We start from the raw sequence: 24,816 nt of genomic DNA on the forward strand, positions 1-24,816 counted from the left end.
GCCAAAGCCTGTGCCAAAGAAAGGTCTGAAAATGGGAGTAAACGATAGCGACAGTCGGAAGGATTCCATTACATCATCGACGTCCTCGTCACATTTGGACCTGGAGTTGTTGCAGCGATTGTTTGTTAAATTTGAACCAGATTTAACCATCGACTCATACGAGGTAGTACATTTCCGACATCGTGTTGATTTTCGGTGCAAATGTGTAGTGTACTTCGAAATATTTTCCATTTTTATGCATCTTTTATAAAGTGATTGAGCTGTATTAGACTTTAATCAAATTCATTGTAACTGCTGAAAACCCCGAATCGCAGTACACAATAATTACCAGCCTAGGACTTGGTTCGGTACTTCACCTTTTCAAATATCGATTTTTATTTGGGCGTTTTCTCCACCTATTATCGTTGACAGGCACTGTGCAATAATGTGCTCCAAACAGCACAAAAAAGCAGATTTTTGCCACCTTTCGTAACAAGTTTAATCTACAACGAGGTTACTTATCCCTTCATCTAGGAAGCACAAGGATCAGGTCGTGGCGATAACTACACGGCCGCACTGTTCCGCATTGCGCTAAAAGGTCATACGCAACCGAAAGGTAGTTCGAAAAAGTTAAAATGGGAAAAGAGCATTATCTGCAAACGGCTGCCCGATTGCAAGATCAAGCGGGAAGCGTTCAAAAGTGAAGCCCTGTTCCGCAATGAGGTTGTATTCTACAACACCATCATGCCCGAGTACATCGAGTTCCAGCGTGGCCAGCTCCAGGGGACAGTATGTAGTGCGGGAAAGAAGCTCGAGAAAGATCCCGCAGACACAACAGACCCCGAAGCAAGATGTTCCGATGCGAAGGAGCATCGCATTTTTAAGGCAATTCCACAATGCTATTTGGCACGTGACGATTTGATCGTGCTTGAGGATCTACGGGTGCGTTCGTTTACGATGCCCGATCGTCAGGCAGGATTGGGCCCGAAGCAACTGGAAGCGGTACTGGTAGAGTTGGCAAAGTTCCACGCGGTTAGTCTCGCCTACAAGCAGCGTCATCCGATGGAGTTCCAAAAGCTCGCCAATTCGTTAGAAGAGGGTATATTCTCGCAAGCTAATGCCGAATGGTATCGCAAGTACTACGACGTCTTGACGCGCAACGCCATTCAGATGGTGCGACAGACGGTGCCGGAGAAGAAGGAACATTTGGCGAAGCTGGAAGGATTTCTAAGCAACTGTTTCGGACATCTGGTAGAGTTGGTGAACCGCAAGAGTGAACTTTCGGTCATTTGCCACGGCGATTGTTGGACCAATAATATACTGTTCCGGTACGCGGATGATGGCGCAATAGCTGAGGTAGGAATGAAGAAGCAACCACTTGCATTCTGGTTTCAATCTGTTAATAATCTTGTTGTCATCTTGCAGACATGTTTGGTGGACTTTCAGCTTATTCGTCACGGCTCACTGGCACTCGATTTAGCCTATTTGATCTATTGCTGTACCGACGGTTCGCTGCGCAAGAAGAATCTGCAAAACTGGCTCCAGACGTATCATCAGCAGCTGGTACAATCGCTCCGGTTCCTTCTCGGTGATTCGTTTGACGATGTTTTTGGGTCGGAAAAACGGCTATGGGAGCTCATCAACGATGACTTTAAAGTGTGTGCCCGCTTTGGGCTAGGTACAGCGATGGACATGCTTCCAATAAGCACCTGCTCCTCGGAGGAGGCACCGGATCTGTATGCCAGCGGGACTGATACGGCGACAACGCCTCCCGAACTGAACGTTCCGCCGAATGAACTGTGTCGACAAAAGATGACCATGCTGGTGCTAGAGCTGATTGATGGTGGAATGCTCTAGACTGTACCTTGGAACTTTGGAACATCCATGCTGTTTACTAGCGAGACCTGAGGGCGTTCGGGTGAGCTCACTACATGGCGGACACACCGCGCAATATTGGCAGTATTTTACAGGGTAGTAAATATAGCATCGCTAGTGCAGTGAATATTATAAATTATTCTCGAACTGTTTATGCTACTCCATGACAATAAAGCTAACTATGATGCAATGACACTATCATGGTGCTCAACAGTACTAAACGAAAGTCCTTCCCTTTCTTTCCATACTTGTGTGTCACGTGCGATATTTTTTTTTCTCTTCTTTATTTCACGATCCCCAGAGTAATCAGAGTTCCAATACGATTACATCTGTAGTAGTATTTAATGGTTTTTTTTGTTTTAAACGCATACTTCTTATCTTACGATGAAAAATCGCTCGCTTAATTTGAGTAGAGTGTATATTTGGAGCTAGTAATAGGAAAAAATAAACAAACGAAGCTTTTGCGAATAAACACATGCTATCGCTAGTACAGCTAATAGTACGATCAGCTTCGCATAAGGCCAAACCAATGCCGGTACAAGTGTGACGAGAAAATGCACTACACACATACAGTATATCGCGCATACGTTTATGAGAAAAACCTGAGACTCCTAGCCAAGAAATAAAAATCTAACAAGGCAAATGTAGCAATCTACACATGTTAATCACACAAAAACATATTTTCGGTCCCATCGCGTTTTCATCATTCTTCGTTAAATCTCTTCATAACTTTGGCTTGCTCATAATTTCCATCCGATTGATTTGTTCTTGCTAGAAATTATAAATTTGAAATCCTAGCTACTAGTACAAATAAGCAGCATAGGTCAAAAGCTAACAGACAGCATGTATCTTTTACTAGTTTGAAAGATAAAAAAGGATCCTTCTCTTTGAAAGTTTCAGTCCTGTCCAGGGCGTGTCATTAATGTTACTGTTTATCACTAAAGCCTGATTTTTGTTTTCAAGACATTGTGCGTAAACAAATATATTATGCATGTTTGGCTGATTATTGAGATGATGTTCATATGGTTGCTGAAAATAAAACTAGCCACTAAAGAGCCCTACCGTCTATTGCACATATTTAATCTTCCTTTTCTCTTGAAGTACATTTTCAGCAAACGTTTTTTGTAGGTTTCACAATGCTAAACTAAACTGTATAATAAAAATGTACGGATGTACAAATGAATCATTTAGCAGCTAATTAGTCAAAGGAAAAGAAAGTAAAATAAATTAAATAACTTAAACATCAGCCTAGTACAACGGTTCAGTAGCTCTCGTGGAAAGGCTGAAGACTGCAGACAAATATTTTAATTCGCCAAAAAAACCCCAAACGCTCCGCGCGTCACCTCGAAAACGTATAGATAGATATAGTTAATTTACTTAGCTGATTGTTTGGTTTCTATCCAGCGCCTTTGGGGACCAATGTCAAACGTAGCCAAATTCTTGATCGCAGCGATCAGTTCTGTTTGGTCGCTTTGATATGGTTTTGCTCTAAACAGTTCTATTCTCCAGTTTATGTCCATTTGCTTTTGTCCGGCTATTCTTTCGAAAGTATCTCCTAGTTGGTGTATTCTGGTGGTTGTTCTCGTCGTGCAACTATGTTCTTATACTCAGTGCACGCGTGTACTTCTTTGGATGGTTGGAGGTGATAGCGTTGAGAGGTAACTTTGCATACCATTCATTCATTCGTTTCTTTCGCACTAGGCTCTAGGACCATCTTACCAGAATCCGGAAGACTTTCCACCGGGGGGAGCTCTTACGCGAATACAAGAGCGTGCTTCCGATTTGTCGAGTTCCTCTGCAAATGAAACATAGGTTATGAGAATGAATCGTGCCGGAAGCGAAAGAAAGACGCGAAGGAAAGTCACTTACCACTGATGGAAAAGGTAGATTCCTGCATATTCTTCGTCCCATCGGGACGATGTCCGCGTGCGCTATGGGGAGTGCTGAGCTGCGAATCGCCCGAGATAACACTCAATGCCGGTCCGGGAATGTACTTCTCGGGAAGTGCGTACGCATCGGGGATATCGACATCATGGCTCGATTTGGAGTTTAGGTCAAGATTTTGGATCCCATTGCGGGCATGTTTTTCATCCATACCATCATCCGAACGGGATACTCCATTCAATGCATCATATACGAATGATGGATAGACAGGAGTTTCCAGGAACGAACCTTGACCCTCCGCGACGCGAATCAAATCGTACTCGACGCACACACGTCCTCGAACGATCACAAACTCTGGTACGCCGTGACATTTCATGCCTTCAAAGATGTTAAAATCACACGCCTGGTGGTGGGTGGAGGCCGAAATTGTGCGCACTGCCTTTGGATCCCAGATGATTAAATCGGCATCGGAGCCAGGAGCAATGCGTCCCTTCCTTGGATAGAGGTTGAAAATTTTGGCTGCATTCGTGCTAGTGATGGCTACGAAACGCTGTGGATCAATTAATCCCGACTGAACGCCCTTTTCCCAGACTACGGACATACGATCCTCAACACCGTTGACACCGTTGGGAATTTTCGAGAAATCCTTCAGTCCCAGCTCCTTTTGGTTTCGATTGAATGTGCAATTATCACTGCCCGTCGTCTGGAGATCGTCCCTACAGATGAGAAACACATATTAATCAGTGCTAGATCATACAAATTATAGTTGCAAAGTAGTAAGAGTTACTACAACAAAATACAATAAATACCAACACGACTGAACATTTTGAAATGGTAAAAAAAGAAACAAATACAATAGAAAATATAGATTTAAAATAATTAAAAATATCGACAACCCAAAATTAGTTAAAACATCTGCCATTCCAGGAACAAATTTTTAGTATGAACTTACAGCGCCAGGAACTTCACCAGATGTCGGGGAGTTTCTGGATCCTTTCGAATCGGTGGACTGGTCGTGTAGTAGACCAATGCGTTCGGCTTCACGTTAGTCAGTGTGCAACCGAGTGAGCTGGCCAGCGTTTCGCCGTAAACCACCAGACCACGGCGCTTCGCCTGCGACAGTTGTTCGGCAGCCAGCTTACTTGTCACCCGTGTAACGTACAGTGGTGCCTTTGTCTGCGGTGAGGTGGATGAAGTTTTTCGTGTGTTTCCATCGAGTGTACCCGCCCAGTGGTGTTGATGGATGGATGAAGGTGTGTAGTGAGTTTCATTTTCGATGTTCGGTGAGTCGAGGTATTTTGTCAAATGTTGCCACGAAGTTCATATAGTGTTGATTAGGAGTAGTGGGACGTTTTCACAACATCAGCAACACATTAAAGCATTTAGGTCAGAATGCATTTCACACAGCGTTTAATTTTAATCCGGACAGCAGCATGAAGGAAACAGAGAATGCAGGGATGAAAATGGACGAAATGATTTTAGTGTTTTAGTAGCATTGAAGCGTTGCTTCGCATCCGAAGCAAAACGTTGGTAATACCTTAAGTGACTTAAGTACAACACGCAGCCAATGACACGCATTTGAGAGTAAAGGCAATTCTTGTAAAGCCAATTGGTTTAGGTAAAAGGATGTAATAACGATCGACACATAGATCGCATTATTGATAGTAGTAGAGATCCTTACACTCTCAGACTTATGGTTTAAACCGCCAAAAGTTTACTTACTGGGCTAATAGTTTCATCATAAACTCCGGCGTGGTAGGGTCGGGTCGTAACGGCGGGCTGAGTACGTGGGCGGCTGCATGATGCCAGCATTTGTCGTGGTAGTGTGTACCATCGGTGCCGAGTGCAGCCGCCAGTGTTTCGCCAAAGATGCCAACCGCATTGTAACGGCGACGAGCACGTGCTACCTCAATACCGGCCGATTTGCTCATTACATGCACCACGTACAATGGGCAGTGAGCCTTCAAAAGGGTAGGGGCGAGAAGGAGAAGGAGAAGACGAGCATAGCCGAGAAGAAAAGGATTCAAATGAAGAAAGGATAGTAAGAAAATATAAAATAATAGATGGCATTTGTAGAACATAAAAAAGGAGAAATAAATCAAAGCGATGGAAATTATAGTGAATGAAAGTGAAAATGTGTATAAAACCGAATGTGCAATAAGAAAGTGAAAGTTCAAGTTCGTGCAGAGCGTTGTTGCGTGTTGTGAAGCTATTTTGCCTTTGACCCTGAGGTTTGTATGGACAAATGCTAGACGCTTGTAGATTCTTGTAGCATTGTTTGAGGGTTAAGCGGAAGGTACAAGTAGGTCAAGCTCAATGTTTGACGTTCTTGCTTTTTTTCTAAACTCAATGTAGACTATTAGCGTTGTGTTCTTACGCAGTTCGCTTATAGTGTAAGAGTTGTTATTTTTTATTGAGCAACTTCGTTCCTGAGAACAAAATGGCGATAAAGCATTTGAAAATCTGCAATGCAGTCATAATGGAAACATCGCACACGTGGATCATAAATTTTCAACTGAATTTTAAATTGTATAAAACAGATCTATTAGAACAATCCGTCAGTTGATTTACAAAATTAGGCAGCAGTAATATGAGAACATGATGGTAACAACATACCAACTTTAATATTCTTAATAATACTTTAATGTTACTTCTTACACACTCTAATCTAATCTCATAGACTATTAATGGGTAGCCAAAAAATCTCCTTATTCACGTAATGCCGAATGTTCCATTACAGGTGCCCCATTCGGGGCCACATAATCATTTTCAAGAAGCATAAACAATTGCTCTCTTTAATCTTATCGCGTCTTCGCTTTGAACGATCGTTGCAGTGTCATTAGCCCGTTGAGTTGAAGTGCTTGGCGCTGCTATGAATTTGCCAGTTGACTAGCATATCCATATCTCAACCTGTCCCCCCCGGGGTTTCCATCCTGAAAATACTGACGTACCTGATGCGCAATTACGCAGGCGCGATTGGTGGCCTCCGCCTCGACTTCCTCCGTGCGGGACAGCTCGTGTCCTTCCGGTCCGGTCACACCTTCGGACAGCAGTTTGGTAACATTTTTCGCAATGATGTCGCCATTTTCTGCATGCACCATCGCCACTGCTCCTAGCTCCTTGCACGTTTCAAACACTTCGTACAGCTCCGAATCGTTCAGCTGATACAGACCTTTGTAAGCCATGAAGCATTTGAACGAGTTGACGCCACGTTCCTGACACAGGATCTTCATCTCATCCCGGACGGACTTGGACCACCAGGTAATACCAACGTGCAGACCATAGTCACACACCACCTTTGGGTCGGCCCGTGCCCGCCAAGTATCGTACGCCTCGAGCAAAGATTCACCCTTCTTCGGAAGCACAAAGTCCACTGGTGTAAACAAAAAGAAAGCAAGAAACGATTAGCATATTCGTTTAGGGCAAGTTTGTGCCGCATCCATCGGTTTGCGTTACTTACGAATAGTTGTGGTGCCACCGGCTACGGCGGCCTTGGTGCCCTTGTAGAAATCATCTACCGAAACAGTGCCACCAAACTCTAGCTGGAAATGTGTGTGCGGATCGATACCACCGGGCAGAACCAGCTTACCAGCAGCATCTATCGTGCGACAGCCGCCAGGAACTACAAAGTCCGCACCAGAACCAACGTACCTATATTCGAACGAACAAGAAATAGTTTCTTCGCTGGTGAGAGCGGTCTCCGAAGAATCGATTTTTGGCAATGCGACTTCTCGTGGGTATAATTTTATTGTTGGACCGACGCCAAACAATCGCGCGACGTTGATGATAAACTCCAAAGCAAGTTGGCAACGATTTTGTCCGGAACTACCGCATTATGGATTGAATGTTCCATGATTGTCGCAATTGCCGTAGAATCCAACCCATTCCTTGCTTTCCCACTTACCGAACAGTTCCATCCTCGATGTACACATCCGCCTGTTGCATTCCATCATGGTTTACGACGTGACCACGCTTGATGTACAGTCTATTTTGCGCACTCTGCCCGGAAGAGAAAGGGGAAGAAAAGAACAATTTCATTAGTTGGTGGAACTCTTAAATTTAATTTAAATTCCCCAGACATCGGTCGACCATCACGTTGACGGCAATAGGCGATTGAATTGCAATTCCCGTAAGAGTTCTTATGTCACACCTTTGGTACTTTTTTGGTAGGTTCTGCTGCCGAATCCATTAGAGAAGTGTCTTCCGTTGATACCGTGTTTGTAGACGATTCGGAAGTTTCTGTTCGGACTTGTGTAGAAGCGTCCGCCACGCCGATGGGTTTGTTACCATCGGTAGCAGCAGACGACAAATCTGGACAGACTTGCTCAACAGACTTTGTCTCCGACTTGAACGTATCAGCACCATTATCACGAAAAGTGACGGACATCTTATCGAAAGCCGGCGGTGTACAGTGAGCTAATGGCAAATATTTTAAACACGCAAACGTTCAGTTATAGCTGAGATCACAGATTAAATTGGTACGGATGTGGAATGGTTGTGGGTTCGTATCGGTTCAGGAGAAGGTTACTGCGATAGTTTAGCTTGAAAGCACGAGCGAGCGATATGCGTACTCTTTGCTGAAGAGTGTGTCAATGGTTACCAAGATTAGAATATTTGGATTTTCGACTAAATGTTATCCTAATTTCCAGACGCTAGGCGGAATGGATATTGAGATCCATCAAAATAGGGGGATGCGACATGCGACCCATGTGAGAGACAGCTTTCGAGGCTTTTGACCCTAGGATGACCCAGAGGAGGCCCGTGCTCGTTGCATAACTGCGACTAATGAGGTTTTCTGGCCGGCAAGGCCCAACTTCTCCCATAGGTTAATCCTCTAATGCATGGCAGTACCAACTGCGCCTTGCTTTCAACAAGTTTAGTAAGTCATTAGTTAGCCAGCCTAACCTAGAAGGTCGGTAAGTCCAGAAAAAGCAACGATTGGAACAATTTTTATAAAAAATGCATAAATCTTTTGAACAGCTCGTACGAAACTTACTGACTTTAACCCATTTTTGTTCTATGTACCAAACCTATTATGAATGGTTTTTTAAACTCAAAAATTAAATCCAAATAATCAACTATGATTACTCTTAAATTATAAATTTTAAAACTCACAAATTTCCAAACATGATAGAGACGTATTTCGGAGTGTATCGTATTGCTTATTTAACATGCAGCTACAAAATATTTAGAGTTATTCGTCATACAGTTATAATAATTATCCATGCTGCCGATAAATCAACAACTCCTTATCTATTTGCAAACAAACAGTTGTTTGTATGGTTTTGATTTTTAACCATATTGTCAGACTATGCGATTAAAGTGCTTGACTTAAGCCACTAATGAGAGTATAAATTCCGAACATAATAGTGCAGTCCGGGCTGGGGTTATGTCACATTATTTTTAGTTTGTAGTTATATTTAGAGAAACAGATAGAATTTCGTAACTGTCCTGGTCTCATTCAAGCCCCAATTACAAAGATCCGCTGTACATTGCTATCTAACATTGGCTCATCAAGCATTGACCGTCAAACGAAAGCTAATGTAATGCCCACACTCCGACACGTTTCGACGCATGCTCGTGCCTAATGGTTTAATAACAAATTAATTGTCAATTTTCTCGAAATACCTTGGCCTGTTCCAGTCAACTAGAATTAGTCTACACCCTTTAGTCACGATTCAAATTCATCAATGAATTTGGATGGAAGCTAATAAGACTTTTCCCCAATGAACCAACGGAAAAAGAGATGTTCAAATGGAAATGCATTGGATTACGGTGGAAGAAGAAGGGATGAACAAAAAAATGGTCACATGTAGAAGAAAAAAGAAAAGAAGGAAAACAATGTGCTTTTTCAAGTTTATTTCCTGTTCCAAAAAACAATCAAAAGCAAAAACAAAACCCCATCCCTCCCAAAACCCGTCCGACAGTTAACAGTTAACGCTGACCAGAGATTTCAATTTATCGCCATGTTTTCGCTGGCGGACGGTTTGAGATGGCCAAAGGGAAAAAAGAAGCACAAACATTCAAACATTTCATCCGACCGGTTGAATGATTTGCTTCGGGGCGAATAAATAATTGATTTTTAATTCCTTTTGTAGGTGGCAAGTGTTTTGGGAAAAAACGGAAAAAGGAAACAAAAAGAATCGTGGAGTGGAAAAATCGAAAGAAAAGCGATTTTCTGCGGCCCCCAAGGGTTCTCTCCCTTTCCTTTTCTCAACTAATCACTTCATCAGTGCTGGGGAGCGTCATCTCGGAGTTTGAAGACAGCCGAATTAATGAGAAGCCAGCATGAATGCGTTTTGGGAGCATTAACACATAATGGGATAAGGACAAGTGCTTGAGAATTGGGGCTAGCGCTGAAGCACGTCCTATGTTTTAATGCCACGTGTTCCAGCACTCTTCTCACAGCTGTGTTATTGTGTAGCACACATGATCATGCACTTGAGCATTTCCTATTGCTTGCTATGCAGGCAGCCGGTGGATTTGTTTGAGATCCACTTCAACACAACCGTTGTGGCACTTGTGTACGTGGGGTGTAACGATTATATTTGTGGCCGCGATACCTGGCTGTATCGTTGATTGTCAATTGTAATCGCTATTGTACTGCATGGAAGATTCAACAGGCGCAGTGTGGTAGTAACTTTACCGAACGAATGTAATTAATTTTCTGAATGGCATGTGTCGGGAAAAAATGTGCTTTATAAATAAAACTATGTGGCGTACTATCTTGGTGGATAGCACACGACAGCAACCGGGGTTTAAATCCCATCTGGATCGTTAGTGAGGACTGACTATCCAGTCTGATCGTTCGCTTTCGTAGTACATTCGCTTACATTTCAATACATAGGCAAGAACCTGTAAAAGCATCGGGTGGCGATGGCCCCAGTTCCGGTCTGCTGCATTGCAAACTAATCAGAATAAACCACCAACACGATGGTGGGGTTGGGGGTTTGCGCTTTTCTCTGTTTTGTGGAGTCGTTGCATAGAAGTACTGTTTTTTAAATTCAACCCCCTTTTTTCTGGCTTGTTCTATTAGCTTACTTCTATTCGAGACTGCTTACAAACTAGCACCGGAAATGGTTGGTGTTGTTGTTTTGTAGCTGCTGCTTCAGAGCACAACAAGCTCCAGAAACAAGCCGGCCGAACGCACGTCAGGTGGAAACTAAGTTTTAGGAAGCATTTTCTGTAGGTCTGTTGCTGCTGCTGCTATAATAGTAGTAATCTGGACCCTTTGCAAGCTCAATTTCGAAGGTCAGGCGGTTTGGATAATAATTTTCCCATTCCTCAAAAGAAACAACACTTCCAAGAGGGAGAATCGCTCGAATTGATTTAAATTGGCAGACTGACAAGGTACGACAAATGGAAGCTAAACTACTATATGAAGCTTAAACCTTCTCAACCCTGCACAGCGACAACCATTCTACCAAGGAGCTCTATTCGTGAGGATAGAAATCGATAACGCCGGGTAGACAGGCCACAACGAAGGCTTCAAAAAGCGTAATGGTATCGATTTGATTTCGGAACCAAAAAAAAAAACGCTCAAGCGCTCAAGTCGACTGATAAATGCAAAAAGGTTCGAAAAAAAAAGGCTGCCTAAATAATGACTCTCACCCATCTAAAACGGTGTGTGCGTCGGAAAAGCTGCGACAATGAATCAGGCGGGATGGATTATTTACGATGCCTTGCTTGGGTTATTAATAATTCATAGACATACCCGGTAGCTAACGCTTCTCCGGACTGTGTGTTGGGTGTAAAGAGCTAAGCATGAGATTCCATAAGGGATCATGTTTATTTGCCGCGGTGGTTACTCTATAATATTGTTGTGTTTAGAATTTTGTGAGTCATGTATTTATGTGGAGCACAAACGCAAACAATTTTTCCTTAATTGTGTTTGGTAATAACTAAAAAAGACCGAACACAAGTTGAACTTAATTTCGTAAAGTGCTTTTTACTTTAAAAAAATATGGTTATTCTGGCTCGTTTGGGGATCCGTTTAAGGTACCAAAAGGGACTAAAACTTCAGGAAAATTTGGCCTGATATTCCTGGCTTTTTATGACGAAAACGAATGGGATTTGGTGCCGGTGCTGTCGTGTAAAGATCGTTTCATACTCTAAAGATCAGTAGATCAAATCTATACTAAGATAATCTTATAATTTCACAAAAATACCTCTTCTCTCTGCCCCATCATCTAGCGGGTAATAGGGCGGCGCTTTAGCCATTTTTAAAGATTTTTTCAAAGTTAAAAGGTCGTCTATTTTATCGACTCATCCGTGGTTTTATTCAGGAAATTATTAAGAGATAATATCGTCCGCAAATTCCCGGACAGACTATCCAACTACGTGGTTCGTTGTGAGACAAGAAGAAGAAAATCCTCGTCACATTGGACCAGATATTCGCGATCAGGCGAAACTGGAACACACAAAGTTTGGTATGTTAGGAATCGAGTGGATGACAACGTCACTATCATACTCTTTGGCTTCTTTTTATTTCCGGTAGCAACTTTTGGGAAGCTTATAGTACTATAAATCTAACTGATCACTGCCAGCCTTGAAGAAAATATGTTAACCCTTTTCATTGACTGTGAACGACAGTTTCTGTTGAATGCTCCAGTCCTTTAAAATGGTCGGACGGCAAGATCCAGGTTTTCATTCGACAGATTTTTCCTTCTCGCTAAAAGAGCTAGAATCTTGTAGGGGGCCTGGGGCCTTCACCACCCGGGGCCGGTGAAGGTGACAGCGGCGCCGGTCTTCAAACGGCAGGACCCGGGGTTCAAATCCCATCCGGACCGTCCTTCCGTGGTGAGGATTGACTAACCAACTACGTAGTACCGGCAGTCTAGTAAGCCATTCCGATGGCCGGCATGACCTTAGCGGTCGTTAAGCCAAGAAGAAGAAGAATGTTAAAGCTATATACCCGATCGTACCTGGTTGACAAGAAGTGTGACACAATGCATTTTGTTAGCCCCGGATTGAGCATTCGGTTTGGATAAACTTTAGCATAAAATTCTTTCGATGTTCACTTGTTACCTACTGATGAAGCTGTCAAATTTTGACGGTCACTAAGTGCTAGAGGAAAGTCTAATGGTAGAAGCAGTCATTAAGGATACGTTGACCACTGTGACAGACTGGAGCACCAAAAACCGCAGGTGGTCCCCCACCAATCCCACGCAATCCCACGAATTGTTATATTTTATCACCTTTTACTAAATTTTTTTAACAGGATCTTCATCATAATTCACATCTATGTTCAATGTTCGCTATGCTCATATTCGCTACCGTCAAGTAAAGTCAAATCGAACCAAGTTTTAGACGGTTGTACGGTACTCTAACCAAAACAAAGCATACAATTTTATGGTTTCCTACAGGCGGTTTATCTATGCTTCCTGATATGCATTGAATGAGGTGTAAAACTTTATGAATTTCTCACGATCTTCCCCACCCCGAAAGCATCTCTCTTACCTGAAGATGAATCGGCACTTTCTTCACGGGAGCTGGTGTTGGAGATGCCATTCCGTTCCGTCTATCGACCGTTGTATTCACTTATCGCACTTTTCGAGTGTTATTTTTTTTTTTTTTATTTCTGCTTTCGCACAATTTTCCACCGCTTTCAAATAAAAACCGACAGTTCTAGCACTGGGCTGATACTCTCCTTCAAGCACAACGGTTTCTCACTGATATTGTGCTACTTTCGTCGTCTATCGGTTGCTGTTGCTCTTTTGCTGTCGGTGGGTTTCTACAAATTCACACAGATTGGCGGTTATCTTTTTTTTTGTTTTCCTCGAGCTATACACTTTACACTTTTCCTACATATGCAGACGCATAGAAAAACCCACTTGCCGATCGATGATGGTTCATCAATATCGCATTAACTAGGCAACGCCACTGGTCGTTGGTTGGAAGCACGCAGAACGATCTTCACTGGAAGAAAATGTACACTTTTTGTGAGACACACACCACTAATCGGTGAACCACCTGTCGTGAAGCAACCAAAGCGTTGGAAAAATTGGAGGGAAAAACGTGTGGATCGCCGAGCTCTAGGGATGTGCGGTTGTCGATTAGAAAAGTGATCATTTGCGTGACATTGGCGTCAAATCGGGTGGCGCGAATGGTTTTCAACTTTTCGGTGTTAAATTAGACACAAACTCGTTAACTCATTAGCAGGGCATAGGGGGGGGGGGGGGGGGGGGGGGTCGTCCACAACGAAGAAACGCCCAACGTTACAATCTTTCCCGTACGCGTTGTAGTGTCGTTTCGCTTCGTTTCGTTCCTTTGCATCTCGATCACGTTTGACTTCCGGTTTTTTAGCGGACACCGGGAAGGGCGGCTGGTTCGCAGGGTCTCACAAACGGTCTGAAAGGGCCGAGAAGTTTGTTGATCCAATTTGTAACACATCTCCCCCCCCCCCTCGCAAACGCGGGTGAGGATAAGCGCGTTCCCGTAGAACGGTGGATACGGTGTTGGATTTCGCCTCCTTTTTAACTCGTTTGTCACCCGGCATTAGTCGTTTATGTAGTCGACAACGACAGCAACACCATCGGAGCACCCTTGGATCGTGGCAAACATTAGATTCCTCCAGCGGGGAGCAATGTAAAAGTATTATAATTCGATTATGGGTGCAGGGAATGAACGGAAGTGGGCAATGTTCCGGCAAAGCCAGCGCTGGTGAAATTGGGCAATGGCCGATCTTAGAAACGCCACGAATGAGACTAACGTTGTGTCTTCTCGTGGAAACTATAAATCAACGATCATAGTAAACTGTGTGTGGTTTTTACGCCGTTGGAACGCCGATACCTCTCGCCTCTTCGGTCAACAAGTGTCCGCAAAAGGCAGCGAACCGCAAAACCAAATATGCGTGCGTTCGTAATGGTTCTTTGCGCTTTTAGTTAACACGTTCTGCCGATGCAACACGTGGCGTAGAAACGATTATTGGCATTTCGGTGATGGTTAGGGTGAAACCGCAACCGTTTGAAACAGCGGACAAGATTAGTGTGCAGGCACAGGCTGATCATGTTTGGTTTGCTCATTAAAGCTCGTTTTTGATGAGCCACTCGGGTGTATACTTAAGGTGCCATAGAGAACGTTTTTTTTATGCTTCTTCATCTTCCAGGAAAAGAAGTCGTTACGAGCTGTGGAACAGACTATTGAACCTAAAGTACGTCAAACTTTTTTCTTCTTGGGATGATCGTTGCAGCTTCAACAAACGAAAAGGGATGAATAAACATTCTTTTCAAGTTCAACCGTGAAGGCGGTTTTCCCTTTTTTGATGGCTTTATTTATTTAACAACATTCTTCGGATACTTGTTTGCATCGGATCTTTAGTGAAAGATCTTTAAATGAAGAAGTCACATGTGTATGATATTTACAAACTCCCTTTAAACAAAACAACAGCAATCCAGTTGAATCTAGAACGATCACGGTCAAGTGTGAAATATTTCTAGCTATGAAAATTTCTTAAGAAAATTGGGAAAACGGAATTGATTGCTCGTCAAAATCTACCCACTTCTACTCGAGGCTATCTGATACTTGCAATCGGTAACATCAAACATCAAATACCTATTGAAAGCGTCACAACAATCGTATCGGTCAAAAGCTTCAAGTGCAGATGCTCTGTATGTCACACCACAAACTCTATCGATTGAGTAGACTATTATTATCAACCATCATACACAACCATCATTATCGCGAAACGATCGTAAGGGGTGTAATAACAATAAATATTATGGTCATACATACGCCTCTCAGACGAGTACTGCTGGAACTAACTTGCAGGGTTTGGCTAGTGGAATATTACTAACCCGTTGTGGAACTTTACAATCATTTAGTGCAATGTAGCACTTGGCTAGGGGAGATTTGCAACTCGATTGTAGGACTTTGCTGTCATTTTTTTCCCACAGAGAGGAATAAATCTAGTAAGCCATTTGGCTTCTATTGGCGTGATCAATAGAAGAACGTTATTTTTTATTCATAAAGGACGGCCAGGCCGTATTGCTTACAATAAACTTAAAAGTAAGATTTCCTTCTCCGAGCCGTGAAAGGGCACCATATCCCGGGTGTGCTCGGTTGTATAGAAGGACGTTAGGCTAGAAAGAAATTCGAATCTCTCTTGTAACTATCAACTCCGTCAGAGTGAGCTTCATTACAATGGCTCCTAAATGAGTTGCTAAAAGAATTGAATCCCAATAAGGAAGGAGTAAGAGTGAATTAATTCCTTGAAAATAATTGTTATTCGCATTTGTAGACCAAATGCTCGGCAGAAAATCCTAATCTGATTGCAGAAAGTACCACAGTCTAATGCAATCTTCCACTATATGATGGCAAATTACGAGCTGTCCAATTGATAAATGCCATCGAATGATCCAAAAGTCCCATTTTATGGATCGAAACCCTGTATTAAAATCTTCGCTCTTAGTTTTTTCTACAAAGACTTAAAATAACCGTGTCGTTCTGTTCGCGAGCATGAAGTGTTTGCTAGCAGGGCAAACGTACAAGATCACTGATTGCTTGCATAATCCTAGTTGATGACACTGTGCCCGAATCATGTTACCACGATCTACGACAACTTCTACCCATGCCCATGGTGGTGGCAATTGAGACTAATTTTGTGCCGTCACCAAAACAGCATCCTTTAAACTAGCATAAACTTCTCTTACACGTCCACACGTCAACGGACGGATCTGTGCATGTGTGTAGGGAGTTGGCCACGCTTAACATTGGTTCCGTGATCAGTGTGGCGTTGGGTGTGTCGACCCACTGTTACTGCAACGTTACGGCACCATCCATCCGGACAGGATCGCAAGATAGGGGGGGATCGAACTTTCAAACACCGATGGAAAACTGTAAAAATCCTAAAAATAAAATTGTCTTGCTTGCCCCCCTCTCTCTCTCTCTCTCTCTCTTACATTTGGGGCTTGTAAGTCTAGCTGTATCTTACGATCGAAATGACGACAACCGAAGAACGGAAAAGTCACGGTCGTCGTGTTTGGTATGTTTTCCTCTAACGGTGAACAACACCGTCCGGTACATGAACCCCGGTACGAATTCTTCTGAGTCACACACATAAACATTCATCACAAAAAAGGGAATAATTAGTTTTCCGGTATTTTTCGACCATTTTTCTTGTATGTTTCTGCGTTACATTGAATTCTCGTCGATCCTCTGCCATCATCTCATTATTCGGTATCGTTACAGACTTTTCACTGGCATTACGTTTTCTTCATCATTCATCATCTCTAACTCCAGCAATTTTGATTCCTTTTACGCGCCATTCTTATCGCAAGGGATGGCAGTGTCCGATATTTTACCCTTTTTTTCGCCAAAAGGTTGTTGTTTTGTTGGGCAGGTTTTCAGTTGGTTGAGAGTTTTTTTTTATCATCATTTCAATCTTCTCTTGCTCACTCTCGACGATCTATTCTATTTCGCTCTTTTGCTCTCCCCGGTTAAAATGTAAAGCACTTGGCTGCTACGATTCACTTGTTCCGAATAAACCCACCCTTGGCGGAGAGCTACTAGTGAATTTAATTTTCTTATGCGAGTTTTCCTCCACCACACACACACACCGAGCGTGCGCAAAGAGTAGGGGGAAAATGGTTCATTGAAAAGAGAAGACAAAAAAAAGTCTAGCAACCGTAGAATATGGGGTGGCGAAAAATGGGTACGGCCAACGTTTGTGTGTGTGTGTGCCTCGGTTGTCTTTGCTTCCGGTCGCTTTATCGGTCGCGGTTTACCGGCCTGGGTATGTCAAATTTGTTTGCTAGTTTTCCCCCTGTTGAATCGCATATAAAACCACGTTTCCTTCGTTTCGCACCACTTTCACTGCACTTTGGGCGATTGGGTGTAGTTGCTATACAACCTGACGCAAGTCGGTTTTTCACTGGATAGCAGGGTGAGTGGCACTGGCACCATCCGAGAAGGGTGTGCGATTTATGTTGCGAGTGTTCTGTTTTATGATAATTCCATCGTGCACCGATGATAGTTGATAATGGCTGCCACCTCGCCATTAAATAACGCACACATGGTTCATACACAAAAATTCTCCACACACGGATCCTAAGCGACCGTACGCGAGACCGTCGTCCCTGTTAAACCGAGAAGCGACGGAACGGAAAATTATACAACCGTAGCGAAGCAGAACTTAAACAGGGCAACAGGGAATGGAGCAGTTGGGTTCAGTTGGGTAAACAACACCAATTGGGAGGAAGAGCCTCGAGAAACTTATATCACACACTAGCAGCACGTTTTGCACAGAACTTAAAAGCCATGGAAATGTTTTAGAGCCATCAAAGTTGTGCCACAACAGCATCCGAAACTCGCGCGAAAACTGCGCTTTTCCATTGCTAATCGGGATCCATTTTTCATCAATTTATCACACACACACACAATGCACGGAGAGGGCCATGTTTGCCCTGTTTTGTGTGTATCGCAACCCATCACCACCCCATCAAGTGTGCCATTCCGCACGCTTTCGTTCGAACGGTTGTGGCACACTTTACCTTCCCTCTTGCTACTATTTCTTTTCGTTTTCTCTGCCTACTATGGTTCGCACGGGGGCCCTCCATAAATCTGTGCGGCTCCAGAAGGCTTCGGCTGTCCGGTGCAAGATAGAGTTTCTTTTACCCTGCGTTCGTCTGGAATCTATGGCCACCGACAGATATATCTATACATGAAAAACGTTCAGCACACATATGGGGCGCGCGTTCCCCAAACGGGACGGAAATAGGAAAATTAACCACACAACTACTACACACAGCATGCACAGAGAAACATAGAGGCGGCGGTGTACACGCACTCGGCAATGAATAGAGCCGCGGTTGGATGGAGGGGTGAAAATCGGTTTCGGCGCAAGTAAGGGGTGGATGAAACGTACGTTTACACGGGGCAACACACAGTGTGAGGGCAACAGCGGCAGAGAAAACACGTCCACTCGCGGCGATGGAAAACAACGAACAGAAAACGCATCGTACGGTAAAGGGTATTTTTTCTCAGAGCGGAAATCATGCCCAACAGACGCAATACAGTGAAACAGGCAGATAATGGGACGCGAGCATGTTTGCTTATATTTTAGATTGATTTATCGTGTTTAATCGCCGTTGCTGACTGAATGTTTCGACTTGAAAAGCAAATAGGGAAACTGTACCAGTTTTTGCCAGGTTAATGCAGCTGATGTTGACAAAAAATCGAAGCCTTTTCTCTTGGCTCAACGACCTTTTAAGGACACGCCGACCATCGAATGGCTCAATAGACTTGCCGATACCACGTAATTCGATAGTCAGTCCCCACTAGGGGCGACGGTCCAGATGTGATTTCGGAAAATATTCATCTAAAAGCTCTTGTTTTAACAGAAGTTGAAAGAATATTTCGGTAATGACTTTTTTTCATAAATATGCTTGTTTTGCTAACCTGCTAACCTGCTAACAAAAAGGGGTACTAGCCTACCCCTTTTTGTTACACGGCGCAAATGAATAATTTTCATATGTGTGTACGTCTTTGCCCTTAGCTCACTGTAAGGGAACGGGAGATAGAGCAAAACGCATTAGCACGCTCTCACCTGCCGCATTCTCGAGAGCATATTATACGAACGAAAGAACGGGAGAAGAGAGAGAGAGATACACGCACACATACACACAAACGAGATCAAAACATGCACATGATCGAGCATGATGAGGAGCTGTAAAGGTGTGAAAATATTCAACACCCCAACATGAGGCGCGTATCTGAAATAAGACATTGCTACTCTTAATTATTGTATGGTTATTGTGTTTAAAATTCAGCTATATTTTACGGGAATAAAATAAACGCGCACAATAGCAAATATTTCAATTAATGTAAGCTTAACCGAACGCGCCCTAACTGAAGATTGATTCCTTTTAGTAATCCGAAGACATATTTCAACACTTTTTTCGTGGTTTGCACTGTAGCCCGTTGATTTTTTTTTTTTTGGCAAAGACTAGATAATAATGGACCGTAAAAAAACTATTGCGTTCCTAACCAGCGGACTGGCCCACGAACGATATTGTGCTACTTAAGAAGATGCGTACAATTACGGCATCAAAGACTGGGATAAAAGCTGGATTAGCAGTGGCAACGATCAAATTGCGAACGATACCTTACTCTTTCGCATGATGGTACTTGACGAAGGCGATCGCTGCCAACTCTTTGCAAAACTCTTCCAACACAACGATCGATTCGAACAACGGATCGTTAATTTCGTCCTCCTCTTCGATCGGCATACCCAACGACGGATCGGTAAGTCCCGTGGTAGATTCTCCATTTTCACAGTCTCTGTGGTAAAGCGGTGGATTGGAAAGTAATCTTCGTCCAGTTTCCTTTATCTTTTCCTGAAATCCTTCTACGCGCGGAATTTCGCTCAGTAGCTGACGGGCAAGAAATTGCATCACCGACCAAAGCGTCGTTGCGCCGGCTGCTACCGGAATTTCTGGATTGAGCAGAATTTCGTGCAAGTACGGGTGCGGGAAAAGTGCCAACTTGGACAGGATCGCTATCACGGCTAGATTCAGTTCGTACGGCTGTGCGTTCATCTGCTTTACATGTGAGAACAGTAGCTTAAGTAGCGGGCCTTCGTAGAAACTTTCCTCCGATATGCCACTGTCACCGCACGTTTGTAGATCGAAGCTTGACTGACTGTCGGTACTGTTTTTGATTCGTTGTTTCTTTGATTGCTTCATTGGGGCAAGGGGAACGACCGTCATGAGGCCGGTACTGGTGCTGGTAGACAACGTCGCCGGTTCAACACTGGTGCCGGCAAGTGGTGATGATTCGCCACTGTTTGGCCAGATAGCTTCGACGGGCCAGCTAAAGCCGTGCGTTTTCTTTATCCATGTCTGGTAATGGCGGTTAGCGTCTTGCATGTATTCTTCGTAGCAAATACCACCGGCGTCATTAATTATTTGCCTTGGCAGTAGCAACAGGAAGCTGTGACAAAAATAAGGATATAAAATAACCAATTAAAGGGATCATGCGTTTCAACACAAAACATCACACGTACTGGTTGATAACTCGTAATATATTGCTTGGAGCCAGGGTGCGTGATTTGATCGGATCTTCTGCACTGCCTCGCCGTCGTTCCCGGTTGTCTTCTTCGTCCGACCACGACTGGATGGTTTGCGAGTTCCCATCGTAATAGCCTCGGTTGTTAATGTAGAAGAAAAGCATTCCGTGTAGAATCTTTTCATGTGGATTATCCAGCAATGACTGTGATAGAAAGATATTTTATTTATTTTATTTACAATTGATTACGACGGTCCTGTGCCGTATTGTCCGATAGAAAGATGTAATTTGAACTATTATCTCTTTACCTTTTTTTTTTGAAAAATCAGGTGCTATGCGGCGGAGATAAAGATCTTGCAACTTACCTCAACGAACTGTAACGTTGGTAGAAGGATGTCCGTATTTTCGTGTGCATTTTCTATCAATATCGTTAGCAAACAGTTGTTCACGTCCATCAGCTCATCCTCACCTATCAGCCAGTTGGCAATTTCTGTACATAGAGAAATAAGGAAATAAATATATCACAGCCACCTGTCTCCTAGCAACCCTTCTGCGATACATACCATCAAGCAGTGCTTTCGATTGCGTTTTTTTGATAATTTTGGCCGTTAGTACCAGCATAAAGGGAGCGTAACAGCTTACCAACGCAGGTTCAACGTAGTTAATCAGCATTTCGTCCCGAATACGGGGCCCGAGCTCCGGTACTAGCAGTGCACTTTCCTTCAGCAAACAATCACAGTAATCCAGCCAACAGAGGAAAGCCGTTAGCTGGTAGCGTCCAATGTAGTGCGGCTGTTCCGGATCCCTTGGAAACAGTCCCCACGTTACGTTGGCATCTTCGATATCACCCGTGTCCATGTCTTCCGGTATTTGCTGACAGTTGGATGCCAGCCGACCAGCCATCATGGTGGCGAACCGACTGATCGTGTTCCGGATCGCTTTACAGGCTTGCTGTAGCGTCGGTAGTGAGGCCAGTATAAGCACACCTTCACACGCCCGTACAACTATTGTGCTATCCTGCAAGAGAAGATAAGTGTTGAAAGGTAAATTCTTTTTTTCCCATCTGGAGTGATGTCCTTTTCTACTAACCGCACTATCCAAGTAGCTGACTATCGCATCGAACAGACTAAAATGATCTTCCTCATCACAATCACAGCTTTCCGACTCTCCCACGCCGATGGTACTTTCAAGGGACGTTTGATGTTCCACTCGGCCAGCCTCATTACTAGCTGATGGGCCGTCTTCTCCATCCTCCTCCGCTACGAGCGATATTCGCCGCGTATCATACTCAATTTTTGTGCTTACAAACAGTGGATTGTTAACTGGTGCCTTATTCACGCCCAGTCCCTTCCAGTTGGCCAACATTTGTGCGGAATGGTGGTGAGACTTTAGGAACAAATTGACCAATATCGAATCCTTCCGTACAAGTCCGGCCACCGTTTCGAGGAACAAAATTTCCTCCCGTTCGTACGGCGAAGCGTACGTACCGTTGCAGATTTCCACCAGCCTTTGTACGGGTTGGAAAATGCTGGCATGACCTAATGGGGGACACTTTAAGCAGGAAAGAAACCGCCGGACCCAGTTCAGCACAATGTAGCGCGCACCGGGCGGTGTATCGTTGACGGCAAACTCGATCAGTACATCGAGCGGTCGATTGCTTAGCACAAACTCCATACACTCTGCCTTCGGTGCAGGCGGATTGGATTTCTGAGACATTTCCGTGCTGCTCGACGATGCGTCAAGGGTGTCCGCTTTCCCGGGCGCTTCTAATCGTTGCTCTTCTCGTATCAATATTTGCAGCATCTGGTCCAGGTGCGTAGGAATGTTCGTGTCGTTGATGTGTATCTTTGGGAGGGTTTTATCGGCGATGTAAAAGTTTTTCACCATTCGGTAGTGGTAGTCAAAGTCTTGCAGTGCTGTTGGTGGTGGTGCAAGCTGCAAGAATTAGCACAAACAAAGCGCAAATTATATAATTTTTGTGTTTCATTCTCCTTGCTAACTGTAAACAGTGGGGCAGCTTGTTTATCCTTTCCAAGCGTTCCCGGTAACACGCAAAAGCTTTGTTTTGGTGGCATAATAAAGTTGCTTGTTTTGTTGCCGAAAGTTCGCACACTTACCACGTCGGCCGCCGTTTGCAAAACTTCCGATAGTTTTCCAAACATTTTATCGATTTCGGTCAGCTTTCGGCAGAGAAACATTCACTTGTAGCGTTATTGGTGGGGACTGTGCCAAAACGAACAAGGCACGAGAATTATACGGTAGACATACTTTGAACTTTAGAATTAGAATAATAGAGAACAAATGGGAAAATGTGATTCGAAATGTTTCGCACAAAACGCTGTAAAATTTACAATTTTGCACCTGTTCTCTGTATTGACGTTTTTTCTTCTGCCTTGTTTTGTTCATTTATTCTGATGTTGTCAAATAAATGCACTTTCCTTGACAATAGCGCAAATCGATGAAGTTATAACGAGTCGATGAACATGAAATGCATCAGCACAAAAATAACTCAAAAAGCTCAACTGGTGTAGACGATAAATGTAATTTTATTATAATTTATGCATAAAATGTTTTGTGCAGAAAACTGAATCAAACTATTTGTTGAAAGGCATTAAAATCCTTTCTGAATATTGCACAATTTGAGTTTCATCGACGCGTGAACTAAACCCGCACGATTTGCTCCCGTTTGACAGCAGGAGCGGAGATTGGCATGTGTGCGTGTGTTGGTGAGATAATTTTGTTACAGTTAAAGATCGATTCCACGTCAAGGAAGTGTTTACATTCAGTATTTTCTATTGCCCTAGAAAACGCCGGTGCTTGTAAAAATGGGTAAATGTTTTCATATTTCGAAGCAACGAAACAATTCATTTTAACAATTGCTTCACGCATTTTGGTGTCATTTCAGCGGTATCAACAACGGTGTCGCTGGTGCTGGCTTCGCTGTCGGCTGTGCTTATTTTTTCGGGCATGCAGATGTATCGACCCCTGTTGGCCTCCTCCCAAATGGCTACCATCTTTGGCGGGTACCTCGGATCGTGGCTTTTTATCCTTTCGCTTACCGTAAGTAATTGCCAGTCGTTGTACCGACGAGGAGAAAAGGAAAAGACGCGCGTATTAATATTTATTGCTTTATTGTTAGGCGGTGTCTAACCTGGAAGCGGTCGTACTGGGCTACGGATTTCAGGCCAAGTTCTTTCCGGAAGTTTCATTCTGTCTAGTGGTGGCATTGTTTGCCTGTGGTATGGTTCACCGTGTTTGTGTCACTTCGTGGTAAGTGTGGGCAGCAGCTGTTCTGTGTTTATGATTTGTTACTGATTGGAACTTTGTATTTTTCGTAGCGTTCTGTTCTCCATTGCTGCCCTTTACTATGTGAACAAAATATCGCACAAAGTACATAACGTAGCCGTACAGGTGGATAGCTACGCTGGGAAGAAAAAGAAGAAATGAAAATCCTTTACAACCGGGAATTCGATTATCTAAGGGCTAGAATGCAATTTTTGACTTGCATCACTTGTAGGGTTAAGATGTAATGCGTATCTAATCTAATGGTAGCTGTAAAGTCAGCTCTCAGCACAGCGAACAATACTAATGAATAATAGAACGATGGAGGAACCAAGAATCCATGTGTTTGCCTGTGGTACTGGTTTTCATTTCATTTACAAAAGAAAGAACGATATTAAACAACAATATTGAACCGTGTCGTCCCATATTGACACGACTAACGAGATCACAGATTTTCCGCAGAAAACCCCTTTTTCGTGGAACAACTGAGCAGAGGTGAAGGCCTTGAGTTACACGGTCCAAAGACGCATCGAACGGTATGCTGCACGCCCGGATCGGACTAAAAACGAGCGAGTTATCGCCGATTTTTAGCAGAAATCCCCTTTTTTATAGAATAACTGCGCAGGTTGTTGAGGAATCCGGGAGGAGTGTTCCACAAAAAGTTGCGCGACTTAAAGACGTATCCAACGGTATGCAGAACGTTCCAATCAGACCAAAAATGAGCGAGTTATCGTAGATTTTTGACGGGAGCGAGTTATCGTAGATTTTTGACGGGAGCGAGTTATCTTTGAT

At 43.5% G+C, this 24,816-nt stretch overlaps 4 protein-coding genes across 5 annotated transcripts in view; 2 read left to right on the forward strand and 2 right to left on the reverse strand.

The window, feature by feature from the left end:
• Positions 1-1,905, forward strand: LOC126557947 (uncharacterized). The gene is made up of 3 exons (XM_050213876.1): positions 1-163; positions 514-1,335; positions 1,405-1,905. Exons 1-3 carry the CDS (start codon positions 32-34, stop codon positions 1,834-1,836), a joined length of 1,386 nt encoding a protein of 461 aa, XP_050069833.1. The 5' UTR covers positions 1-31; the 3' UTR covers positions 1,837-1,905.
• Positions 1,906-3,569: 1,664 nt separating this feature from the next.
• The window catches only part of LOC126557475 (dihydropyrimidinase), a 445,624-nt gene continuing 424,377 nt past the window's right edge, over positions 3,570-24,816 (reverse strand). The window contains exons 2-8 of one of the 2 annotated variants that reach the window (XM_050213266.1): positions 13,198-13,250; positions 7,643-7,737; positions 7,199-7,389; positions 6,690-7,111; positions 4,691-4,914; positions 3,724-4,454; positions 3,570-3,649 (exon numbers count right to left, since the gene is read on the reverse strand). In XM_050213266.1, coding sequence (XP_050069223.1) covers positions 3,570-3,649; positions 3,724-4,454; positions 4,691-4,914; positions 6,690-7,111; positions 7,199-7,389; positions 7,643-7,737; positions 13,198-13,248 — 1,794 coding nt within the window. In that variant the 5' untranslated portion in view covers positions 13,249-13,250. Of the gene's footprint in view, positions 3,650-3,723; positions 4,455-4,690; positions 4,915-5,460; positions 5,700-6,689; positions 7,112-7,198; positions 7,390-7,642; positions 7,738-13,197; positions 13,251-24,816 lie in introns of both variants that reach the window. The other variant, XM_050213265.1, reaches the window with a different exon arrangement.
• Positions 19,842-22,977, reverse strand: LOC126557092 (FHF complex subunit HOOK interacting protein 2A-like). Its single transcript, XM_050212746.1, has 6 exons — positions 22,860-22,977; positions 21,832-22,677; positions 21,306-21,759; positions 21,108-21,232; positions 20,741-20,946; positions 19,842-20,667 (listed from the first exon to the last, which is right to left on the reverse strand). The coding sequence occupies exons 1-6, from the start codon at positions 22,938-22,940 to the stop codon at positions 19,842-19,844; spliced, it is 2,538 nt and encodes an 845-aa protein (XP_050068703.1). The 5' UTR covers positions 22,941-22,977.
• LOC126559400 (protein KRTCAP2 homolog) lies at positions 23,456-24,257 on the forward strand. Its single transcript, XM_050215553.1, has 4 exons — positions 23,456-23,571; positions 23,648-23,802; positions 23,882-24,012; positions 24,081-24,257. The coding sequence occupies exons 1-4, from the start codon at positions 23,568-23,570 to the stop codon at positions 24,187-24,189; spliced, it is 399 nt and encodes a 132-aa protein (XP_050071510.1). The 5' UTR covers positions 23,456-23,567; the 3' UTR covers positions 24,190-24,257.

Source organism: Anopheles maculipalpis, chromosome 2RL, assembly GCF_943734695.1.
Source record: "Anopheles maculipalpis chromosome 2RL, idAnoMacuDA_375_x, whole genome shotgun sequence".
In the NCBI taxonomy this organism is placed as follows: Eukaryota; Metazoa; Arthropoda; class Insecta; order Diptera; family Culicidae; genus Anopheles; species Anopheles maculipalpis.